This window comes from Lytechinus variegatus, chromosome 4 (genome assembly GCF_018143015.1).
Source record: "Lytechinus variegatus isolate NC3 chromosome 4, Lvar_3.0, whole genome shotgun sequence".
Taxonomy (NCBI): Eukaryota; Metazoa; Echinodermata; class Echinoidea; order Temnopleuroida; family Toxopneustidae; genus Lytechinus; species Lytechinus variegatus.
In genome coordinates, this window is record NC_054743.1 from 17882577 (window position 1) to 17909945 (window position 27369).

General features: G+C 36.5%; 1 protein-coding gene across 1 annotated transcript; it reads right to left on the reverse strand.

Moving 5' to 3' along the window:
• Positions 1-1340: 1340 nt before the first annotated feature.
• Positions 1341-27369, reverse strand: LOC121412848. The gene is made up of 13 exons (XM_041605609.1): positions 27110-27369; positions 25536-25674; positions 24432-24551; positions 22731-22830; positions 19714-20075; positions 18594-18833; positions 17773-17907; positions 13723-13948; positions 12644-12736; positions 6288-6458; positions 4676-4915; positions 4057-4188; positions 1341-1696 (listed from the first exon to the last, which is right to left on the reverse strand). Exons 1-13 carry the CDS (start codon positions 27262-27264, stop codon positions 1341-1343), a joined length of 2469 nt encoding a protein of 822 aa, XP_041461543.1. The 5' UTR covers positions 27265-27369.

A 27369-nucleotide genomic window follows, 5' to 3' on the forward strand; every position in this document is an offset into this window, starting at 1 on the left:
TGACATTCAAATGCTCAAACCTTTATTTGTTTACTTTAGATAAAACTTTCACTGATCTTCAGAACTGTCCTGTTTTTTGTTCAATATTTATTAAACTTCCATTGATCAATCTCTTTTTCAACTGGTTAAACTGATTTCAAGGGTTTAATGTGAAGTTGTTTGAATTGAATACCAAATCTGGTTGTCAAGTACATTTACATGCAATCATTACAGAAAAATATAAAGTAGGGCAATTCCATAAAATAATAAACCTTTTCGTACGTCCGACCCCCTTTTTTCTCAAGTTTTACTTCACTTCATAAACTGACCAAGTCTGGGTCCTTTGAGAACATTACAGACTGTCAAAGGAACAAGAAATCGGAGACAGAAAATCTCTTGAAGGTCCCACATATAGGGGGTTGGACGTACATATTTTATGGAATTGCCCAGTAATTGTTGATAGCATTGTTTGATAATTGATATTGATGATACATCAAAAAATGATATAATTTTATATTTTGAACAAAATTATTATATCACAATAATGGAACATCGATGTACATTTTCTTTTTTACTTGTGATGACTGATTCAGTTTCATTTCACTCACTTTTTTCTCTCAAACTTTCATTGATCAGTTTCATCATTTACAGACCTGTCAACCTCTGGGATGAAAAATTGCATTCTGTGATTAAAAAATGTATTTTCCCCCAAAAAGTGAAAATCATAATAAAATGCGTGGTACACTTGCTCGCTATGCAAGAATGACTAGGCTAAGACCCCGCTACATCTTCAATCATCCTATTAAGAACTAAAAATGATAAAATGTGCACTGCTCTTGCAGATGAAATTTTTTTTTAAACATGTGTATATCTCACCCTGGTTTTAACAAAATGACTGAAAAAAAAAAAGTTACCTGAATTACATTGATCTAATAACCATATTTGTGTAAGTTTTATGAAATAGAGATATATAGAGATGATTTTTCTCAATAAATTATGATTTTGTAAAAAAAAATATTTTTTCAAAAAAAAAACCGTACTGCTGTATTTTGGTTGCAAATACGTACTGGTTGACAGGTCTGCATTTATAGATTCCTATTGTACATTTCAACTTGTTTCAAGAGTTTCATTTCCGTTTATTGCAAAATTGAGAGAATGGTAGGTTTGAGAATATTGCCTCTTTCTCATTTTTGTTGTTGTTAAATCAGAATTAGTTTTCTTACAAAATTCTCATCATAAGTCCAAAAACTCCAAATCTTCTCAAACTTTCATTGATCTTTTTAATTAATCTGTTACTAGTTTTGTGCTGTTCAAGAGGTTTCCATGGCATCACTTACTTATATTGCGAAACTGAGGGAATGTTATGTCTGAGAAATTTCCTCTTTGTCAATTTTTTTGTTCAAGTCACAAAGTGTCTCCTTCATTGCCACTGCCTGATCGGTACTGAGCTCTTCATACTTATGGCATGTGATGCTTCGACCCTTCACTTCCTTGAAGAGGTACCCAAACTTGCTCGCAAACTTTTTCACATCCACTTTATACCGCTTGAACCGTGGATTCCTCACAGACTTTGACGAGGCACCGCTATCAACATGTCGCATCTGACTTATTTGCTGGGAAAGGAGTCTGTCCAGACTCATTCTGCGTGTTCTCTCGAATTTCCCATCTGCAGCTCTAGACCTTGCTGTGTATCCACCAAGTCTGTGTTTGATCATTCCTGAAAATAAAAACAAGATTTTCATTTGTTTGAATGGAACTTGACGGGCAGGGGCACGGGGCTAAAAGGTGACACAACATTTGCTCCTGCGACAATTGATCCAGGCTTTGTTTCGTCTAAAATATAGGGTTAGGGTTGCACTAGGGTTTTATGTTAGTTTCAGGATATAGTTTTAAATCCAGGGTTGAAGTCAGTCATTCCATTAGTGTGTGGAATTTACAGTGAAGCAATTGTCGCTGCAGCAAACGTCATGGAACCGGCTGAAAAAATTAGATGACCATCCAACTCAAACCAGAAATTCATTGACAGGAATGGCCAACCATCTACACTGTAGCTATGCACTTGGCACATAGACAGGAGATGCCTAAAAGCCAACTCCATCCCAGGAAAAAGTTTTTTGGAATAATCAGTGAATACTGAGAGAGGCATCACACTGAAAGATTAATGAAAATTTGACATAAAATAATTAAGTTATGACCTTTAATACTTTCAAAAGTTTCAGAGAACAGATACATGCACTTCCTGGTAAGTATGGAAATGACTGAACAAATGAGGTCACCAACTACTTCTTTTGCATTTCATTTCATGACCATATGAACAATCTTCCTCATTCCATATTCATACAAAATGTAATGTGAATAAAAATCATTGAAACTAATTCACACTTTTATATTTTTTGTCTCTATTTCAAGGGTGGGCAAGGCCATAGCGCACTAGCGCGCTCTCAAGGATGTGCATAAAATTTGTATAGGCATGCAGTTCGCTTTTCAATGCGTTGATACCAACACTGCGGCGTATCGCTAATGAAAAAGTCTGTGGCAGGCTGGAAGAATACTCCATGCCAATGGCATCGCTGCGTATCGCTAACGTAAAAGTCTACGGCAGAGCAGAAGAATACTCCATTTCACTCTCTGTGCTTGTATCCCCGACAAACTACAATATTTAAGGCGGCACTGTAACGGGCTGGATTTTAGCTAGATTTTGATACCAAATGTAGCTTCGAAATCCAACGTAATCTGCTCCTAATAAGCTAAAAAAACAAATCTATCAATGATTCGAGAATCTGATAGCTCATTTAAAGTTTCACCACATTTTTTCACATTTTACGAATTTTGGGTTTAAATGGGTCCAAAAATATGGATTGTTTTTTAAACTTGAATTGATGACGTTCGATGTATGGCCATATCAGACCTGTGCCAGGCATCGCCCTATGCACACTCAAGTCCTAGATATAGGCTTGCATGATGAAGTTAATGGATTTTCGCTGACGTGCAGCGAAATGTTTACACACAAAATTATATATTACATGATTACGTGCATCGTGCACACATCCATGCCACGTACAACTAAGCGAGGTACCATTTTTCTATGTATTTTTGGCACATAAACATGATCTATTTTGCTACTTTTTCAAAACTTATATGGAATTTCTGTAACTTTTTATTATTAATTCTTATTATGTTTTAGGATTTGAAGATTATTTTTATGCATATTTTAATAACCAATTAAGAGCTTCCTAAGTTTTGTTGTCCTACCTATCAATGGAATTATTTTGGATAGAGACACTATTGTATGCAAGACAAAAAGTGTGTAGTTGATAAATGAGATTACAAAATGAATTCCATTAAAGTGCGGTCCAAGTTCAATTAGGGTAAACTCACTCAATGCTACGAGAGAAGCATTTTTAGTTCTTAAAGGGGAATCCAGCCTTGGCCATAAAATGTTATGCTGGGAAGGAGAAAAATAAATCAAACAGAATGGTGAAAGTTTGAAAGAAATCGGACAAGCAATGAGAAAGTTATAGCTGCTTTAAAATTGAGATCACTAATACTATGTAGATTTCAAATTGGCAACTGTGTAAGTAAATTATGACAAGGGGCAATGACAACTTTCCCATAGGCCATGTACTTTATTATCAGGGATTTGTGGTTTTCTCCTAAGTACCCATTCCCCTGGGGCAGTAATCTAACTATAGCCCAGGTTGTATATTGTAGTATGTCATCATGAAAGAAAAATATAATTTGAAATAAAACTTTTGGGAAAAATGACAGTTTAGCCATAATATGTATTGGAGTACATGGAAGAGTAGTCCTTGCCTTACATCACTATGACATCACATATGCGGCCAATTTGAAGTCTCCATGGTATAGTGATTACCAATATTTACAACTTTTAAAAATTCATAACTTTCTTGTTGTTTGTCCAATATTGTTCAAACTTTCACCTATCAACTTGTCTGATTTTTCTTTTCCTTATAAAAACAAGTTTTTATTTGGGTTGGATTCCCCTTTAATAGGATGATTGAAGATGTAGCGGGGTCTTAGCCTATTCATTCTTGCATTTAAAAAGTTAAGACTAACCCTTTGCCCTGTGGTGAAGTTGCTCCATGAAGAAGTCAAGAGCAAGGTTCCGCCCTAAACCTCCATAAAGATTTATTGTTCGATTGTGAACAATCTCCTTCCCAATGCGAGGAGGAAAACATCCGGCTACACCTGTATAACAGAATAAGAGAATAAAAAACTGAAATTCAAATACCAGACGGGTAAGCAAGGATTTTTGCAGGGGGGTATTTGATTGTGAACAATCTCCTTCCCAATGCGAGGGGGGGAAACATCCGGCTACACCTGTATAATGGAATACGAGAAGAAAAAATTAAATTCAAATACCAGGCCAATAACTACGAATTTTTAGGGAGGGGTTCTAATTTTTATTTTTTTTTTAAAGTGGACCTTAACACGAGGTGCCCTTTCAGAGAATAAATGAGAATAAAACTGTAATATACACACTTGCACACCAGACTATTTTGGGGGGAATATTCAGAAAACTTTACAAATGCATGTAGGTAACTTTATCATATATTTTTATTCGATTATGATAAAATTGTGCTAGTTTGGATTTTTTTTTATTTATACAAATCTATTTTCGGATTGACAGCACTGCAATAATAAACAATGTAACAATTGTGCATGAGTTTCTCACCAGATAGCAAGCGGTGGCCAACAGAAAAATGCTTTTCATGCCCAAGGCGATAGAATTCAGGCATGGATATTCTCCAGTGGCGCATAAGTGCCACGCCGTCGGCCTCCCTCTCTGCATCTCGAATGCTCTCGCTGTACAGACACTGCCAAGTGCACCTTTTGATGTAGTCCAGGAGTTCATCACCTTCTATTTTATTTTTTCCTGCCACTTTGGAACATTCCTCAGAACAGTACCACTTTCCTGTATTAAAGATAAATGCTAGTTGTGGTAAAGATCAAATAAAATCCAATAAATTACAACCAAAGTGTTTGTATATATGAATATAAAAAATATGTGGCAATAGGCTCTGGAAGAAAATGTGTAATTGCTGAGGAATGAGCAAAAAAAGCAAAGAATTTCATGTAAAATATTGGGTATTTTTCCAAGGAAAACTTATACTCTATCCCACATATGCTTTTCTGTGTTGGTGATCATCAGAATTATCAGTTATCAGCTAAGATATCATGATTTCACAAAGATAAGCTTACATAAATGTACCACTTGCAGATCAATGGTAATATTGTGACCATTAACTTTGATTTTAAAAATTGTCACGAAATAATTGTTTGCTGCAACTACTTTCTTTTACCTTTAAAATAAATATTCATAAAAAATTATAAAATATAGGCATGATTCTAGTTGGCAAATACTCAGGTAGAACGATTTGTGACTGCTTCATCAATGATTGATGGCAATCAATGGTGACAGCAGATAGAATACTTGGAGGGTGTAAACATATGTATTTAGGAGAATGAAATCTTTGGAACAAAAGAGCTTGTGTGAGAACAGAAAAATCAAAGAAACAGTTCAACAAAAGTTTGAGAAAAATCGGATAAATAATTAAAGTTATGAGCATTTGAATATTTGATCACTAATGCTATGGAGATCCTCACATTGGCAATGCAACAAAGATGTGTGATGTCACTTGTGAACAACTCTCCCCATTACTATAGTATATACTTCACTTAAACTGTCTCTTTTTCACATCTATCGGTAGAGCATATATTCTTTCTATAGGAGGGCATGTAATACAGACCTTTAAAGAATACATCATGGATAAAGAGTTTGTATCACCATAAGAAAAAGCAAAAAGAGACATTTTGGGGGTATTTCATTGTCCATCAAAGGGAAAGTTGTTCACATGTGACATCACACATCCTTGTCGTATTGCCAATGGGAGGATCTCAATAGCATTAATGAAAGCAATATTCAAATGCTCATAACTTTCTAATTATTTGTCAGATTTTTCTCAAACTTTCTTTGGGCTTATTCTTTGATTTTTCTGTTTCGACACAAGCCTACTTGTTCCAAAGGTTTCATTCCCCTTTAAAAGATGGACATGCACTCATCAGAGTGAAAGCTTCAAAGAGCTTCAGTATATCCGTTTGTAAGGCTAATTTATGATATTTCTGTAGGCCTAACAAACACTTAGTTACAGTTACATATGTATTTGTATTTTTCATGAATTATGCATTTGTACATATTGTAGTGATAACAACATTGGAAAATTTTGTTCAATGAATGGTTTCATATGGGTCAAGAGCTTAGAAATATTTTTTAAAGAAAAAAATACCTTGTGTAACACGCGATGTTGTTCTCACACATCGATGATGAAATCTTTGACCACGTTCGCAATGTTTATTTCCACATTGCCACGTGAGGGATTCCCCTTTCTTCCTGCAGATGCAGTACTGTCCATTATCCGAATCCTCGCATGCAGGGGTGCAGTACCACCCAGTGTCATCTGACAGTACAAAATAGATCAATAAAGAAAAACAGCATTCCTTTACATTTTATGTTACAACTATTGCATGGGTTATTATTACACATTCCAGAACTCAAGTCTGAAACAAAATGATAAATACAACAATTCATGATTATACACACATGGAGTGCCTCTGGCAGTCTCATCTGCATTACGTGATTCAATAAAGCAGCGGTGCTGGCTTTAAAAACTATGAAATAATCATTCACAAAAAAACACCCTTCATATAATGATACAATACTACATTCATTGACCCTAAATGACACTTGACCTTGATCATGTGACCTAAGACTTGTCAGTGATACTTGATTACCCCTATGTCCACATTTAATAAACAACATCCATAAACTCTGAAAGTTATGACACTTGACAGCAATTTAATAATCTCCAACATGGCCAAAGTTCTTTGATTTGACATAACATTTGACTTTAGTCATGTGACCTGAAACTCACACAGGATGTACAGTAATACTTGATTACTCTTATGTGTAAGTTTCATGAACTAGACCAAAATACAATATCAGAGTTATGATGGTTATTCAACAAATACCCCCAAATGGTCAAAGTTCATTAACCTTAAATGACCTTTGACTTTTTTCATGTGACCTTAAATCTCGCAAGGGATGTTCAGTGATACATGTACTTGATTACTCTTATGTCCAAGCTTTATTAATCAGATCCATAAACTTTCGAAGTTATGATGGAAATTCAACAGTTCCCCCAACATGGTCAAAGTTCATTGACCGTAAATTACCTTTGACCTTGATCATGTGACCTTAAATCTCGCACAGGATGTTCAGTGATACTTGATTATTCTTATGTCCAAGTTTCAAAAGTCAGATCAATAAACTTGCAAAGTTATGATGGTAATTCCACAGATACCCCCATTATGGCCAAAGTTCATTGACCTTTGACCTTGGTTGTGTGACCTAAAATGCACACATGATGTTCAGTGATACTTGATTACTCTTACAGTCCGACCTCTCTTATCCGGCCTCCCCTTATCCGGATCTCTCTATTATCCGGACGCACACTTGCCGAGGTTTTTTTTTTTTTTTTTTTTTTTTTTAATCTAGTACAGGTACGTGAGGAAATGAGATTTCAATCTAAAGTCAATCCTATACATAAACTCACTTTGATTACATATATTTCCCAACATAGTCACCCTACACCAAACATATTTTTCATGAAAATATCTCACCCAAATCACCAAAAGAACTTTAGGAATGATAATTTCCAGTAAAGCGCAAACATTTCATCACGTTTCTCTTTTTGCTTCGCGGGAAAAACAACACATGTCTTGCTAGCTAACTTTAGGCCTCAATACGGACAGCGCCATCTATCATGTTTGAGCCTACAGTCAGTGGAACAATGGCTGACATTGCGAAGCTGCGATACCCGCCGCGATGATCTAATTTTAAAACTTAGTTTCATCGAGTCATTCACTTTCTTTCGAGGTATGCTCGATGTATACCTCAGTCATTTTAGCAGGTAAATTATCCAAGAGTTTTGGCCATCGATCGATTTCATTTCAATAAAAAACACTGCCTATAATTTGCACTGACTCTGCAGTGATTGTCTTTACCGTACGCCCACTACATTAGTGCAGTGTAGCTACTGCCGGTACTGGCCTGGGAGGCAGCCGGCAGCACAGCTGCGTGTATTTAATATTGGGTCTCCCAGATCCGGATAAATCCCTTATCCGGATTGGTGCTGGTCCCAACGTGTCCGGATAAGAGAGGTCGGACTGTATGTCCAAATTTTATGAACTAGACCAACATACTTTTAAAGTTATGATGGTAATTCAACAAATACCCCCAATTCGGCCAAAGTTCATTGACCCTAAATGACCTTTGACCTTGATCATGTGACCTGAAACTTGCACAGGATATTTGGTGATACATGATTTCCTCCTATAAAAAAAGCTTCTTAATTTACTATCTATTGTCCACGGCGGACGGCATTTGAATAGTAATGAGTCAGAAAGAAGAGGATCGAGGGTATTTGAATTCCAGTTCATCGTGGCTTAGCCGTGAACCAGAATAGCCTGGTGGTTGAGTCGCTGCCCGGAAAGCAGTAGATGGCAGGTTCGAATCCCACTGGTTCCAATTTTTTCTGACTTATGATTTTCATACAGATCGAGCATACTGATCTTATGATTTTCATTACAGATCGAGCATACTGATCTTAAACAAATAGGAGTAATGCCGAAAATTTGTTAAACAAATTATAATTTCCTCCTATAAAAAAGCCTCTTAATTTACTATCTATTGTCCACGGCGGACGGCATTTGAATAGTAATGAGTCAGAAAGAAGAGGATCGAGGGTATTTGAATTCCAGTTCATCGTGGCTTAGCCGTGAACCAGAATAGCCTGGTGGTTGAGTCGCTGCCCGGAAAGCAGTAGATGGCAGGTTCGAATCCCACTGGTTCCAATTTTTTCTGACTTATGATTTATGATTTTCATACAGATCGAGCATACTGATCTTATGATTTTCATTACAGATCGAGCATACTGATCTTAAACAAATAGGAGTAATGCCGAAAATTTGTTAAACAAATTATAATTTCCTCCTATAAAAAAAAAGCCTCTTAATTTACTATCTATTGTCCACGGCGGACGGCATTTGAATAGTAATGAGTCAGAAAGAAGAGGATCGAGGGTATTTGAATTCCAGTTCATCGTGGCTTAGCCGTGAACCAGAATAGCCTGGTGGTTGAGTCGCTGCCCGGAAAGCAGTAGATGGCAGGTTCGAATCCCACTGGTTCCAATTTTTTCTGACTTATGATTTATGATTTTCATACAGATCGAGCATACTGATCTTATGATTTTTCATTACAGATCGAGCATACCATAGGCGGATCCAGGGGGGGGGCCCGAGGGGCCCGGGCCCCCCCTATTGGCGGAGCAAAAAAAAGAAAAAAAGGGGAAAAGGAAGGAAAAAAGAAAAAGGGAAAAGAGAGGAGAAAAGAAGGAAGGCAAGCATAAGAGGAAGATGAGTGAATAAAATAAGATAAGGGGAAGACTTGGAAATCATTTTTTTTTATCTTTCATGTCGGGATATAAAATTTTCGCTCGCGCTTTGCGCTCGCATTGCCTTTTAGGTGATATCTTGCTCAATATGGACCTTAAAATATCAAATTCTGAAGTCAATATACAAAACATATTTCAGCTGGGAAATTGATCTTTCATTATTTTGTTTTATTTACAAATTGATTTTTTAAAAGTGTAAAAATTTCTGTTTCATGGTCTGAATATTAACAATTTCTGCTTGCGCTGCGCGCTCGCAAAATTTGATTTGTCAGGTACCTATTATTTTCCTGTATTCCATGAAGTTCTCAAAATATCCCTATTTAGGTCAGATTGTCAAAACGTATCAGCTAGCGCTGCACGCTTGCATTTTGATTAGTGAGTTATGTATATCTCAATATTAATTCTAAAACAAACTACTTAAAATCACCATTTGATGACAATTAATCATAAATTTCTGTTCGCGATTTGCGCTCGCATTGATAGATTTTAAACTCATGCATCTTATGCATAATTACAAAAGTGCTTTAAATGTCCAATTTTCAGGCCATAATATTAATAGATTTTGCGCTCTCATGCTTAGGAAGAGAAATAGTAAGATAGTCATAATTTTCTTATGACATAATGTACTTAAAGAATATCCCGGTCCTATGTCAAAACTCAAAGTAACAATAATTGAAAATATCAGCTCTGTTTTAACTGTGATCCTTCTTCACCTCACAATTTTTCCACAAAGTGCTTGCAATACAGAGCTTAAAGTGACCCCTTTTCAGATCTGAATATCATATATTTTTAGCTCGCGCTTTGGCTCGCTTTATTGATTTTCATGGTAAAAAAAAGGTATTTAGAATACCCAAATTCTAGGTCGATATCTCAAACACACGTTTATTCAGATACGCAGCTTGTTCTCCATTTAAATAATTATCCAGTTTCAGATAACAATATAAAAAAATTGTCTGCTCGCGCTTTGTGCTCCCATAATTAATGTATGAAAATTTCCAATAGCTTAACCTTTTCATGATTTACAAAACATGAATAGAGTGTCCAGAATTTTTCCGCTCGCGCTCGCATCAATAATGTTCAGTTTTTGTCTTATCCTTTCCACGATTACAAAAAGTGCTTAAAATTTCCATTATTCAGGTAGAAATTTCAAAAATTTTCAGCTCGCGCTTCGCGCTCGCAATATTTGAATGTTGAAATATGTAACGTCTTCATGGCTAAGTTCAAGCAGTCCATAACAAATACGTTTTCGATCAGCTCAAAACGTATATAAAAATTTTCCGCTCGCATTATTAAAGTAAGGAAGATCCCCACTTCCTCATCCTTTTCATGATTTACAAAACTTGACTAGAGTGTCTCGTTCAGTAGGTCTTAATCACGATTTTTTTTGCTCACGCTTCGTGCTCGCACCAATCGTTTAGTTATATACCTATTCTGTTAAGTTACAAAAAGTACTTAGAATTTCCATTCCTTAGGTAAAAATGTAAGAAAATTTCAGCTCGCGCATCGCGCTCGCATTATTTGATTTTTTAAAATATGTAACGTCTTCATGGCTAACTGCAAGCAAGTCCTTAACAGTACCTTTTCCATCAGTTCATTTTTTGCTCGCGCTTGTACGTTTGTAATAATTATTCACTTGCATACACATCTTTTTTCAGGATTGCCCAGAAAGTTCAAAACTTTTAGAAAAAAGTACATAAGATTCCCCCCAAAAAATAGCTCGCGCTTCGCGCTCGCATTATATAAATAATGATTATGGTATTATTTATGTTTATTCATAAGAATAAAGCTAAGAAGTGACTAATAGGACTACCCCTTTAAAGAAACCAAAAATCCCGGCAAATATCATATTCGAGTGGCCGATCGGGGAAAATATGGCTGAAAAAAAAATTCCGGGCCCCCCCTATTGGCGAAGGCTGGATCCGCCCCTGCATACTGATCTTAAACAAATAGGAGTAATGCCGAAAATTTGTTAAACAAATTATAATTTCCTCCTATAAAAAAGCCTCTTAATTTACTATCTATTGTCCACGGCGGACGGCATTTGAATAGTAATGAGTCAGAAAGAAGAGGATCGAGGGTATTTGAATTCCAGTTCATCGTGGCTTAGCCGTGAACCAGAATAGCCTGGTGGTTGAGTCGCTGCCCGGAAAGCAGTAGATGGCAGGTTCGAATCCCACTGGTTCCAATTTTTTCTGACTTATGATTTATGATTTTCATACAGATCGAGCATACTGATCTTATGATTTTCATTACAGATCGAGCATACTGATCTTAAACAAATAGGAGTAATGCCGAAAATTTGTTAAACAAATTATAATTTCCTCCTATAAAAAAGCTTCTTAATTTACTATGATTGACCTTATGTTTAAGTTTAATGAACTAGGTCCATATATTTTCTAAGTTATGATGACATTTCAAAAACTTAACCTCAGGTTAAGATTTCGATGTTGATTCCCCCAATATGGTCTAAGTTCACTGACCCAAAATGACTTTTGACTTTGGTCATGTGACCTGAAACTCAGGCAGGATCTTCAGTAATACTCAATTGACCTTTTGTCCAAGTTTCATAAACTAGATCCATATACTTTCTAAGTTATGCTGTCATTTCAAAAACTTAACCTTCGGTTAAGACTTGATGTTTATGCCGTCGGAAAAGCGGCGCCGAGAGTCTCGCTCTCCTATGCAGGTGAGACAATAAAACGAAAACAAATGAGCTTCATTTCAGTCATTATACCAATGTTCCTATAGGGTTAGTTAAAAGCCATAGTAGCAGTTTGGGTAAATGTATAATGAAGTTATATTACAATTATAATGTTTACTTATACGATATATCATATATTTTGTTTCATTTCACATAAGCTGTTATTTGGATAAATATGCATAAGTGTTTTTGCTTGAGGGGTAAGAGAGACAATTTAAAGGGAATGTCGGTTGATATTGACAAAATAATGCATGCGATAGAATAAAAAGTGTTGCAACTTTTGAGCTGCAGGTGTGTATCAATATCTTGTCTGAAAGAATTATTGTGCAAAATGTATGTTATTAATGATACCACGCTATAAACCTAATGTACACCATTCAAGTCTTAACAAAAGCAAAAACATTTATTTTAAAAATTTCTAGTTGTATACCTGTATTTGGAATCATCACACAGTCTTCATGAAACCATTTCCCATTTTCGCAATCAACATTGGAACATTCCACCATTTTGGCATTTTCTATATCTGTGAAAGCAAAATGAAAAAAAAGGACACAGGTCAATAAATGACTTTGGGGTAGCCTTGAAAAAAGTCAGTTGTCAATTTCTTCCAATTCCATACCAGGCAAAATTTATTTTTTGAGGGGATGATAGCATAATTTCTTTACACACTGAAGTTATATGAACATAATGAGCGTAAAGCAGCAAAAAAAATGCTCTTGATTTAGTTGGTCAAGGAGCTGCTCCTCAAGTTTTGAAAAACTTTTAAAAAAAGATGGGACAATAATAACATTCTTATGTTCAGCAGGGCCTGCTGGGAAATTTCAGAACTGGAGTGGTTACCCTGGGTAAAATATGACATTATAATTATCATTATAGTGGAAGAGCCGTTGTGTAGTGGTTCTGACTATCGCCTTGTAAACAGAGGGTCGTGTGTTCAAATTCAACCGCGGTCTAGTGTCCTTTGGCAAGGTGTTAATCCACATTTTGCCACTCTTGACCCACATGCCGAATATGTACCAAGTAGGGTGTGAAAGTTATTATGTTTGAAATTGCCAGCGCCATTATGAGGCTGCGATGAATAATGCAAGGAATGCTCCCCAGAGATTGGCAATTGTGTACTCTTCGTGCGGGATTGAAATGACTCCAATATATGCTGTAAAGCACTTTGAGCCATTACGGGGAAAATGTTATATAAAAACTTGCTATCATTACTATTATTAATTATTAACAACTAGGGGTAACAATCAGGTTTATACAGTATGTTTTGCAAAGATCTCTCTTGATATTGTTTTAAGAGAGAAATTTCTACAGCCTTAAACATTTTTAATAGGTTAGATTCTCCCTCCCTCCCTGGTTCTTCCTTTCTTCCTTCCTTCCTTCCTTCCTTCCTTCCTTCCTTCCTTCCTTCCTTCCTTCCTTCCTTCCTTCCTTCCTTCCTTCCTTCCTTCCTTTCTTTCTTTCTTTCAGGGTTAGTTATCACCCATCATGAGGTGGAGTAATCATCAGTACCTTCCTTGCAGAAGCACCATTTGTCATCATGACCCTCTGCAGTCGCATTCACGACATCAGCCACCCTATTCATGGGAATCTGATGCCATATTTGCCGTACCACTTCATCTGCTACCACAGATAGGCTCGGAGTAGACGTCGATGATCCATTGACGTCTTGAGTTGGGGTCTGGGTATCTTGTATGATTTGCAGTGCAAATCCAACCACAAAAGCACACGTAATGAACTGTACAAGAATGAAAAACAACGCATAGAATTTTCAATAGTGCAGTGGTTATATATAACATTTTCTCTGACGGTAATATAAAAAAATAGTTTTTTTGACACATTGTAGCTCTTTTAATGCATACTAATTTTCATCAATATTATCACTACTGTCACTAATCCTATATATTGGTTCTGCATTTTCTAACATATTCTTCAGTTTAATCGTTTTATGAAACTAAAATTGTATTTACATTTAAAAGTAAACATATCATCACTTACCACCCCATTCCATTCTTTAAAAGAATTCAAGATTATCGATGGACTTTGGCTTCATTAAGTCTTGTAGGCAAGATAATTGCAAGTATACACAAGTGGAGTGCCTCTGGCAGTCTCACCTGCAATACGCAATTCAATATAGCAGCAGTGGCGACTTTGAAAACTACTACAAAATAATTATTCACAAAATACACCATTCATATAATGATACAATACTATATAAATCATTAACCCTAAATGACATTTTGACCTTGATCATGTGACCTAAGACTTGTCAGTGATACTTGACTACCCCTATGTCCACATTTCATAAATTATATCCATAAACTTTGAAAGTTATGACAGCAATTCAATAATTACCTCCAACATGGCCCCATGTTCTTTGACCTTAAATGACCTTTGACTTTGGTCATGTGACCTGAAACTCGCACAGGATGTACAGTGATACTTGATTACACTTATGTGTAAGTTTTATGAACTAGACCAATTCAATTTCAGAATTATGAAGGTAATTCAACAAATACCCCCAAATGGCCAAAGTTCATTGATCTTAACCCTATCCAGGCCAGGGGGAGGGGGGCATCGGAGGCCCCCGTCAATGTTTCACGCAATATTTTCACCACCCGGAATATTCTGACCATGCCACTTGCTGATTTTTTACTTACAAGTCTTTCTATTATTGAGACCAGTTTCGCGTCAACCAGGTACACGATTAAAAAAATTATGCAATATTATATAAGTGCATGTTGACCAAAAATTGCTTAAAAACATGATTTTGTGTACAAAAAATTATTAATGTATAATTCTTTTTTAGTTTTTCTGGTTTAAATGTATTTATTTTATTCTGTTTATGATCTAAGAAGAGTCCTCAACAAATTTCATAGAAAAAAAAACAATGAAAAACAAAAGGTCCAAAAAATAAAGAAATAAACAAAAATTCAAAAAACAATATAATACATAAGAAATTGATCTGATATTGCAATTTTTTCATGTGTACTTTTTAAAACACCACAGAGAGTTTTTATACAACTAAGTGGAATGCATCTGGCCGTCTCACCTGCATCACGCGATTCAACATAGCAGCATTGCTGACTCTGAAAACTACTATAACTCGCACAAGATGTAGGGACAGTGATTTTCCGCGATCGCGGAAAACGGACGGAATTCACGGAAAAGGCCTTTTGAAACGGAAAGTGGCATTTCAAACGGAAATTCACGGAAAACGTATTTTCCCTCAAAATACACAGAATAGCAACAGAAATTACTCCAAAATAACAACAAAATGAGAGTATTAAATGGCCACAAAACCCCAGAAAACACGATCTCACTTCGCTACAATCATGACAATTCACACATCGTGACTGCTCTCGACATCATCACACTCGATAGTACCCCGCGCCCGTACCCGGCCTGCCCGGCCCGGGTTGAGCTTCATATCACTTCATATCGCTCAACTGCATGGTCGTGTGTTGCTGCCCTCTACGTTTGAAGATGTAACAGCACGATATCGCGGTCTTAAAATCCAAGATGGCGGATTGGCGAAAGCCGTTGTCAGATGATAACGATGTCCAAAAAACCCCAAAATTATCGATGAAATTAAATTTCACTGCAAAATAATGCTACTTATGTGAAAGGTGAGGATGTATGCATGCTAAATGTGATCGAAAAATTCTTAAATGCACCCGCATAGATCCGATTAGAACGGATTTTATTGTGTTGTTGGTCCAGTAGCAGATACAAATTTTGGCTAGTGCGAGTGTACGCACTGTGATTTTGCTATTCAATGTGTAAACGGAATTGTCACTTTTCCGTGTGTACAAAGTGTATGGGGAAACGGAATTTCCGTTTTCTGACATGCTGAAACGGAATTTGAGATTTTCTGAAACGGAAAAGGCCATTTTTTGAAACGGAAAATCACTGTCCCTAAAGATGTTCAGTGATACTTGGTTACTCTCATTTCCACGTTTTATGAACTAGACCAATACACTTACAGAGATAGGATGGTAATTCAACAAATACCCCCAATGTGGCCAAAATTCATTGACCTCACATGAACTTTGACCTTGATCATGTGACCTGAAACTTGCACAGGATATTCAGTGATACTTGATTACTCTTATGTCCAAGTTTCAAAAGTCAGATCAATAAACTTGCAAAGTTATGATGGTAATTCAACAGATACCCCCATTTGGCCAAAGTTCATTGACCTTTGACCTTGGTCATGTGACCTAAAATGTGCACAGGATGTTCAGTGATACTTGATTACTCTTATGTCCAAGATTTATGAACTAGACCAACATACTTTCAAAGTTATGATGGTAATTCAACAAATACCCCCAATTCGGCCAAAGTTCATTGACCCTAAATGACCTTTGACCTTGATCATGTGACCTGAAACTTGCACAGGATGTTTAGTGATACTTGATTTACCTTATGTCGAAATTACTATTATGTCCAAGTTTCATGAATCAGATCCATAAACTTTCAAAGTTAAGATGGGAATTCAACAGATATCCCCAATTCGGCCAAAGTTCATTGACCCTAAATGACCTTTGACCTTGGTCATGTGACGTGAAACTCATGCAGGATGTTCAGTGATACTTGATTTACCTTATGTCCAAGTTTCATGAACTAGGTCCATATATTTTCTAAGTTATGATGACATTTCAAAAACTTAACCTCAGGTTAAGATTTTGATGTTGATTCCCCCAACATGGTCTAAGTTCATTGACCCTAAATGACCTTTGACCTTGGTCATGTGACATGAAACTCTAATAGGATGTTCAGTAATACTTGATTAAGGCCAAGCTTTATTAAATAGGTCCATATACTTTCTAAGTTATAATGTCATTTCAAAAACTTAACCTCAGGTTAAGATTTGATGTTGACGCTGCCGCCGTCGAAAAGCGGCGCCTATAGTCTCACTCTGCTTCGCAGATGAGACAAAAATCATAACATTTGGGGCCTAATTTACAAAGTTAGAGGGAAAAGTATGATTTCGCATACTAATCATGCATAAATAAGTATAATCACATAATAGCAATTTGCATGAATTTAATTACTATATAATTTTGGAGATAATGTCCAAGACAACTTGCGGGCAAATTTTTGGCATGATCACGCTGCTTTATGGCCAAGTTTCATGAACTAGGTCCATATACTTTTTAAAGTTATGACATTTCAAAAACTTAACCTTGGGTTAATATTTTGAAGTTGATTCCCTCAATATGGTCTAAGTTCATTGACCCTAAATGACATTTGACCTTGGTCATGTAATACTTGATCAATCTTATGTCAAAGTTTCATCAACTAGGACCATATGCTTTCTAAGTTATGCTCTCATTTCAAAAACCTAACCTTCAGTAAAGATTTGGTGTTGACGCTGCCGCCGCCATCGGAAAAGCAGCGCCTATAGTCTCACTCTGCTATGCAGGTGAGACAAAAATCAGTATAATTCTGCCAAAATGGTAGGCAGGTACATGTATGTCTTTCCCATTTTCATTACAATGCATTTGCCTTAATGGGTTCCTTTATGTTAAAGGTCGATAGTATACATGGCATACTTACTAGTAAGAAATCGTCAGCGTGATTTAAGCTGGTAACCTTTTCGTTCATGTTGTCGTGCCCGAAGTATTCTTTCAGATGCTTCAGACTACCCTCTTCGGTAGGGCTTGTTGGCGTGAACAGTTCAGCTACGATATCCTTTTGTTTTAGGAGAAACAGAGAGAGGGTGAGATATGAGTTAGGTGTGCATGTTTGTGGAAAGAGTTTGCATGTGTATATATATGTAGAAAATTTGGTAATGGTGACCACTGACCACACATTCAGTGAGAAGCTTTTTTGTTTTGCTTGTCAAATCTGTGCAGGGAGTAATGTAATATTGACTAATTTCAGAAGTGATTACTTTTTCTTGAATGAATATTGTATGGGGAAAATCAGAACCTCACCCCCCCCCCCCCCCCCCCCCCCGTTTCAAAAAACTTGTGTGGGCCTGATGTACGAGTGGGAATAGTTGTAGGCCTGTAACCTAACTTAAAATCTATAATAAATTCAATATTTAAGATGTGAATGTCCAGTCTTCAAAACAACAAGTGCAATTGACAAGTTTAATAATACCCTTGAATAAAAAATTCAATAGAAGTCATACATGAGAAATATGGGGGGTGTTTCACAAAGATTTAAGTATGACTTAAGTCGCACTTAAATGCCGACGCGTACATGATATGCAACGCGCGATCTTATTGATAGATACGTAGTTAAGCGCGTCCTCATGGCACGATCTGACCAATGCGGTCACGCCTTTCATACCGTACGCAACTCGGCATTTAAGTGCGACTCTAAGTCATACTTAAATCTTTGTGAAACACCCCCATGGAAAGGTTTCTTACCTGAATCACAACGGATCGGAAGTGAAAATCTTGGGGCACCGGTATGAGATCATGCAGCCTCTTCACGGGGGCTGGCACCGTCGATACTGCCATTTTACAACTGTTTGCTATCTGCAAGGTTCTTTGGTCCACATGGAAGGGAACAGGATATCCCTCTGGGATGTAATTGGCAAGGATGGTCATGATATTGTGCATACCCCGTGTGGTCTTGGGATCCTCTTCAATTATTCCTAGGTTGACCTGAAAGGAAATTACACACTGTAAAGTAATATCTTACTTTTTACAGTGGAAAATTAAAAAATATAACTACCAAAACAGAAGTATCAGAATAATTACTGGGCCAGTTGATGATACAAATGGAAAAAATAATACAAAAGAAAAAAATCCCATCATCCTAACAAGCTCTATTGTGCACTTATTGGAAATTAGTAGTAGTAAAGTAGGAGTAGTAGTAGTAGTAGTAGTAGTAGTAGTAGTAGTAGTAGTAGCAGTAGTAGTAGTAGTAGTAGTAGTAGTAGTAGTAGTAGTAGTAGTAATAGTAGTAGTAGTAGTAGTAGTAGTAGTAATAGTAGTAGTAGCAGTAGTAGTAGTAGTAGTAGTAGTAGTAGTAGTAGTAATAATAGTAGTAGTAGTAGTAGTAGTAGTCGTAGTAGTAGTCGTAGTAGTATAGTAGTAGTAGTAGTATAGTAGTAGTAGTAGTAGTAGTAGTAGTAGTAGTAGTAGTAGAAGTAGAAGTAGTAGTAGTAGTAGTAATAGTAGTAGTAGTAGTAGTAGTAGTAGTAGTAGTAGTCATAGTAGTAGTAGTAGTAGTAGTAGTAGTAGTAGTAGTAGTAGTAGTAGTAGTAGTAGTAGTAGTAGTAGTAGTAGTAGTAGTAGTAGTAGTAGTAGTAGTAGTAGTAGTAGTAGTAGGTAGTAGTAGTAGTAGTAGTAGTAGTAGTAGTAGTAGTAGTAGTAGTAGTAGTAGTAGTAGTAGTAGTAGTAGTAGTAGTAGTAGTAGTAGTAGTAGTACTGTTCTATAATCATAAATCAATCCTCATTTTCAGACAATAACATCCCGAGCATATCTTTTGAAAAAGTATATTTCTTTAAAGAATGGATTAAATAAAAAAAAAAACCTCACATATTCACTCTTTTGTGAGCTTTCTTTAGAATATTCATGAGGAATGTGTGAGATCACAGACTCATTGGCAAAGATATTGAGGTTGTCTTTCAGGATCCTTCCAACCAGAATGCACATTCTTTTTCTCAGGTCTTCATAATCATCCTGGCTGGGTAGGTAGGTCATAATTGGGAGGTCACTGGCTGTGAGAGTGTTTTGGTTTTCAACATCGTGAAATGATATCCGGTTTTTGACGGCATATGAATTGGCTCCGACTCTTGTAACTTTCTCTGAATCGCTCGTCACATCTGCCCCTTGTTCCGTCACATCTGCCTTTTCTTCCGTCCAATAAGATTTGTGGGATACCATCGAAAATCCAGGATCTGTGTAGATAGCAACAAGTTTGGAGGTATATCATCACTTTTTTCCTATGTAGCTATTTGACTAAGTTGAGAAAGAGTGTAAATCGTTCAGGTTTCTATCAAAGCTCTTTTTTAGTTTAATATTTGTGCATTTGTAGCAATACCAAAGAAATCTTGGTGAACCCTAAATGACCTTTGACCGACCTTGGTCATGTGACCTGAAACTCAGGCAGGATGTTCAGTAATACTTGATTAACCTTATGGCCAAGTTTCATGAACTAAATCCTAATTAAATCCTAACTAAATTTAATTTTAGCTGAAATTTCTTGTCTTCCTATTTATTTTCCTTAAGCGCTTAGAGACATTCTTTGTGATAAGCGCTATATAAATGTTGTTAAATATTATTATTTAATCCATATAAATTCTATTTAAAGTTATTCTGTCATTTCAAAAACTTAACCTTAGGTTAAGATTTGGTGTTGACGCCGCCGCCATCAAAAAAACGGCGCCTAAAGTCTCGCTCTGCTATGCAGACGAAACAAAAAATAGAAATTTGATGTTTCGAAAGGACACAGATGCCCCCGCTTAACGCAATCCGAAATTAATTCAATATGACTGAATATAATATCGTACCGAAACCAATATGCACATAATGAACAAATTTAGAGCTTTGACCTTAAGACTCACCCTTTCCATAATAATCTCTGACAGAAGATATGACAGTCAGGTCATTCGATGTGACCCGACTGTGTTTTGGTGTCACATACCCAGACACCAAAAATCTTTTAAATCCATCAAATAATTTATTGCACGGGGAAACCAAGTGGAGGGATGGACGGACAGGGGCAACACTTAATGCCCACTCTGGACTTCGTCTGCGGGTGCATAAAAAAATCACTGAGATTATTGCCCGATACGGAAGTGCATATGGCCCCTTCATTTTTTATTACGTTCATTATCTACGCCACAGCATGGTAGAAATTATTGACTCAATGTACACGTAACAGTACTGGGAACTACTACTCACAAGTTCTTATAAACTTTTCTGTAGTTTCCAATTTTCTCTGATATTATTCGCCATTCCTGTACATATTGTATATCATTTTTTTATGCTGAGAAAATAAATAAATTGAACTGAATTAAATTCAACTCGAAACATTTTCCCTTTATCATTGTATTTTGTCTATTTATACATTCACAAATAGTTGTAGTATTGTTCATAACATATTATATTTTTTGCTGTTTAATTCAATGCCTTAGGTTTTGTGTATTCCTTATGTCAAATTGACCCTCCCCCCTGTTAGATAAGGGTTAAGGGGAGGTCTATTCCGGGGGGCGGGGTATTTCTGTACAAACGCGTGGCCTATTTCAAAACACCCCCTAAATCGAGTTTTTCTCTGTGTGCAAAATAACCCCCTAAACAAGTTGTCGCCAGAGTGACCCCGGGAAAGAGCTTGGAGAAAAAACATACCCTAAACACGTTTGGCTAGTCTAAAAAAAAAGCTTTGGACACTAGAAATTTGACATGTCTAATGGAAACAGATGCCCCTGCTTAATGTGATCAGAAATTCATTCAATATGATTGAAATTAATATCGTGCAGAAACCAATATGCATATATATATATATATATATATATATATTACATCACAATAATTTTATTTTAGGAGTAAATCATTTTTCCAACAAATGTACTTTTTAAAAGCTATCCAAAGCTAAGATCACTTCTTCATTATTATCATGATTTTACCGTAACTATTTTTGTAATTTCTTGATTCTTTTGTAACATTGCATTTTGTTGATTTTATGTGTATTTTTATGCTTTTTTGTAAAACATATGCCAATTCAGCTGTAACAAGCTGCGATCATTTGTTCTAATAAAATCTTGAATCTTGAATCTATATATATATATATATATATATATATATATATACATACATATAATGAACAAATTTAGACGTTTGAACCAACTCGCATATGTGAGCTGTGACCATTGACCTGCGGACTCCAGATTCGAACTAAGCCTATATTTTGGTGTCATCTACCTACACACCCAAATTTTTTTTAATCTGTTGAATATTTCAGAAGTTATCATGTGCAAACAAACTCGCATATTTAATGAGCTGTGCCCTTTGACCTGCGGACTCCGAATTTGAACTTAGTTTGTATTGTGGTGTCAACTTGCTATAAACCAAATTTTTTAAAAATCCATTGAATATTCATCGAGTTACTGCACGGAGACCAAGTGGGGGAATGGACGGACAGACAGGGGCATCGTTAAAAAAGCATACCCTAAATACGTTTGACCCTGCGACTGACCATTGACCAGTCTTTCAAAACTACCCTTTTAAAAAAAATCAGTATTTTTGATACCCGTAACGGGTGCACGCACGGCCCACATCCAAAACTGAAATCACCCCTTTAAACACATTTTTTTGGTCGAGCATGTGTACAGCAATATATTTGACTGGCCTCCCCCAGGGGTCTATTTTCCCAAAGGTTTCTGTATGATTGATTATATGCCGGTTAAATATTCCTCAGCGTGTCCTACCCTGGGTCTACTTGCAGACACTTCTTAATTAATGCAAACAAATGATAATTATATATATTATGAAAATTATAAATAGAATAATTATGAATTGTCTATGTCACCAGAGCATAAGAAGTATGCACTCACGATTCGTGTCCACAGGTGTAGTTGCGTGAGGTTCAGTTATTTCCAAGCTTGATGTTGCTGTTGAAGCTGCACCTTCAAATGTGGGTGTAGAAATATCTCTCTGGAAACAATGATCGAGAGAGATTGTTGAACACCATAATGCATAAACTGAGGTTTGCTTTGCATAAGCATCACCATACAACTACATGTACACAAGAGACACAGCATCTTTGAAGCATCTATAAGTGGAATTTAATGAATATACAGATGCAACTTTGTAGTGGAAATGAATGCTTTATTAACAAAGCCATGGTTTTATTTTATCAGACAATAGTTCTTCACCCATTCAACTCGGATAGGACGTTAAATGGAGGCCCCGTGTAGAGGAGAGTCACCACCTTTGCACGTTAAGAACCCACTGCACTATTTGTATAAGAGTAGGGGGAAACCCCTGTGTAGTGGTCCACCTGCATTCAGTGATTCGCTTTTCACCTCCCAGGCGCATGTGACGCCAAACAAATAATAATAATAGATGGCACTGTATTCATTGACAAACCTATCCAACCAACTGGAGAATGATTTTCTTCTTCTTTTTGAAGCCATGAATGTATCCTCCCGTCAAGTTATGAATATGCATTTGTTATTACATGTTACTTTATTAAAGGGATGGTCCGGCCTGAAAATATTTATACCTTAATACATAGAGCAGATTTCACTGAGCAAAATGCCGAAAATTTCATCAAAATCGGATAACAAATAATGAAGTTACTTATTGAAGTTTAAAGTTTAGCAATATTTTGTGAAAACAGTCGTCATGAATATTCATTAGGTGGGCTGATGACGTCACATCCCCACTTTCCGTTTTCTTATATTACATAAAATCATATTTTCATTATTTCATACTTGTGTGAATGATATGTCTCCCTTATAATGAAATCAGTTGCAGCAATAAATATCTAATGCACTAAAACTGTTCTCAATCCAATTTTTCTAGTTCTAGGAGGAAAAAATTTGAATAAACCTAATTTCATATAATAAAATACAAAATAACAAGTGGAGATGTGACATCATCAGCCCAACTAATGAATATTCATGACAACTTTGTAAACAATTTTTCGGCATTACTCCAATGTATTAAGATCGCATGCTTGATCTTTTATGAAAATCATAAGTCAGAAAAAATTTGAATCAGTGGGATTCGAACTTGCCATCTACTGCTTTCCAGGCAGCGACTTAACCACACAGCTATTCTGGTTAACGGCTAAATCACGATGAACTGGAATTCAAATATCCTCGATCCTTTTCTTTCTGACTCATTAGTATGCATAATATGCATATGCAGTCCGCCGTTGACAATAGATAGTAAATAAAGAGGCTTTAATATGAGGAAATTATAATTTGTAAACAAATTTTCGGCATAACTCCTATGTATTAACATAGCATGCTCGATCTTCAATGAATATCATAAGTCAGAAAAATTGGAACCAGTGGGATTCGAACCTGCCACCTACTGCCATCTTTATTTACTATTCATGACAACTGTTTTCAAAAATATTGCTAAACTTTAAAATCCAATAACTTTGTTATTTGTCACCTCATTTTGATGAAATTTTCGACATTTTGCTCAATGAATTCTACTCTATTTCTTTAAGTTTTAAATACTTTCAGCCCGGACCATCCCTTTAAAATATTTCATGCATTTTCTAGTTCAAGGTGACCAACCTCTATTGACATTTTCCACGAGGATATGACCTTGTCAGCTTCACTGCTCGGCTGGTTTGATTTTCTCATGGCGGTAGTCTGCGATGTTGTCAAACCAAAACATTTGAAAGAGCTCACATCCTGTTCATAGAATGACAATGAAAGTTACATTATCAATACATCTCTAGTTTAGAATTAATTTTTTCTTGTTACTCCTAATGATCTCTATTGGAACATTTGCATATCTGACAATATCATGATTTACTTCTTGTCCCTTTATTCAAAAGACAAAAATTATTTTCATTATGAAAATGATAATTTTACTTTCTTGTACAGAGTGTTAAAGTAGAAATAATCAATATATATTTCAAAAATAAGAAATATCAGTTGCACTGTAATGGAAAGGGTTCACTAACCTTTCTACCATCAAGAAAAGGTGAATAAATATATATTGGAACTTAATAATCATTGCCTTCTCGTCTCATCTTTCTTTGTTTGTAACACTCGCCTCGATACACCGTCAAACGCTACCACAATTACAAATATATATAATATATCAAAAAGACCATTAAAAAAAACAGTGTTACAAGAGCATAACAGTTATCAGAAGTCTCTATGTCCTCTATATGTAGCATTACATGCCATACTAAAAGCATTGTAACTGTTCAGTGCACTGCATTTCAAGGAATAAATATTCTTGCCAGTTACCCATTTACATCACAATGCTTGAGCAATGTTTTCAGTTTGATATGACAGATATCAAAGAAAGAAGTACTTGAGGAAGTATTGGCATTGTATTCCGGTGTCTAACAAAATGTGAGCATTAGGTGTAATAAAAAACATGCATCTTACAATAAAACAAGTATATTTTTTGTCACCATGGCTGCTTGCAGACAAGTTTCGAGAGGGGGGGGGGTACGGCAAGACATAATTTTTTAAAAAAACCAGGGAGCAAAGCACCCAAGAATCTCATTGGGGCAAATTTCCATTTCTAAAATTGAAATAGAAGGATTGGTGATTTTATGAATTTCTGTAATAAAAAAATGTGTTTTCAGAATTTATTGGGTGCAAGTGCCCCCTCCCTGCTGCATACGGGCACGCTTGTCATTATCATAGATGGGCTACCTTTCCCATTAAGCCATATCTCTTCAATGTAGAAGCCACAGGTACAGGTAGTAATCTTTGCATGACGATGGGTCTTCTCTGATACAATGGAATCAGGAGCATCATTCCCAATCTGTTCTTCATGACTTTCTGGGAAGCACTGTAATAGAAAAGAGATGATTGCTATTACATTATGCAGACAATACAGTTTATAGTGATGATGAATTCTGCCAAAGTTTTGTTTCTGCATAGCATCCATCAGGCACGGATCTATTACGATGGCTCCTCCACCCTTTTGTGAACAAAACTTGGGAAAATGACCAAAACAAAGGTTTTAAAAAGTCATAACCTTATTATTCTTCAGATGTTTTGCCTTCTTTTCTTTTATCACTTCTGTTCCTTTTCTTTTTCTCCCTCTCTCACTCTCTCTCTCTCTCTCTGGTGGATGGTGTGTAGGGAAAGTGATTTTCCGTTTCAAAAAATGGCCTTTTCCGTTTCAGAAATCTCAAATCATGCTTCATCTTCAAACGTAGAGGGCAGCTACACACGACCGTGCAGTTAAGCGATTATGAAGCGATATGAAGGGATGTGAAGCTCAACCCGGCCGGCTGGGTACGGACGCGGGGTACTATCGAGTGTGCTGATGTCGAGAGCAGTCACGATGTGTGAATTGTCATGATTGTAGCGAAGTGAGATCGTGTTTTCTGGGGTTTTGTGGCCATTCAATATTCTCATTTTGTTGGGTTTTTTTAGTAATTTCTGTTGCTATTCTGTGTATTTTGAGGGAAAACACATTTTCCGTGATTTTCCGTTTAAAATGCCACTTTCCGTTTCAAAAGGCCTTTTCCGTGAATTCCGTCCGTTTTCCGCGATCGCGGAAAATCACTGTCCCTAGGTGTGGGAGGGCAAGGTCTGCTTGAACGACACTATCCATCCTCTTTAGCATGAAATCGTAAGTCTATAATTATTAATAACTAGAGATGCTCGGCGGGTTGTATCCCCCGAACCCAGCGCGTCATCTGTCATTGCGATATATAGAGCTCACACAGAAATTTGACAAATATATACAATTATCATGGCGACAATAACCCTAACATGCAGGTCCCCCAAGCCCATCTACCATCCAAGTGTGGTTGAAAAGTGACTTATGATTTCAGAGAAAGAGTCTTGCATGTAAACTTCAACGTTGACCTGAAAATGACCTTTGACCTTACCATGTGACCTCCGACTGCAGCATAATATGCAGGTGCCCCAAATCCATCTACCATCCAAGTTTGGTTGAAAAAGTGACTTGCGGTTGAAGAGTTAGGTGTCATAAGAGAGTCTTGCAGGTAAACTTTAACGTTGACCTGAAAATGACCTTTGACCTAACCATGTGACCTTTGCCTGCAGCATAACATGCAGGTACCCCAAATCCATCTACCATCCAAGTTTGGTTGAAAAGTTGTCCAGATTGGACCTTGTTGTTTGAAAGTGTCCTTTCCCAAAGCTAACATAGAGGGCACGTGTCTCCCAATCTCTAATCACCGCCAACCCACAAGATGAATATACTTAACAGTTAGATTAAATCTAGTATAGTATTTCGTGTTATTTACCTTGAAGACTTCTTTCTAGATACGGCCGCCAAGCAAACAGCAAAGAACGTAGGGGCGACAGATTTTACTCTATCTAGAATCTTTGTCCAGTCAAACTCTTCTTCCTTTGAACTGGAATCTGGAATGAGGTTCGAGGTTTTGCAGAGAAATGACATCTCACTTTTGATGGTTTTGATAATGTCCTTCCTCCACACTTTGCATGCTGCCTTGGATGCCCTTAGAAAACGGAATGTTTGTTCATAGTTTGAGTGTTTAATGCT

Excerpts from the sequence above, each read along its gene's own strand:
- LOC121412848 (XM_041605609.1), bottom strand. The coding sequence starts at position 27,264 with ATGTCATTTCTCTGCAAAACCTCGAACCTCATTCCAGATTCCAGTTCA. Across the intron at positions 25,675-27,109 it reads TCTAGAAAGAAGTCTTCAAG|TGCTTCCCAGAAAGTCATGA; the intron begins GTAAATAACACG and ends TTTCTATTACAG. Across the intron at positions 1,697-4,056 it reads ACTTCACCACAGGGCAAAGG|GAATGATCAAACACAGACTT; the intron begins GTTAGTCTTAAC and ends TTTTATTTTCAG.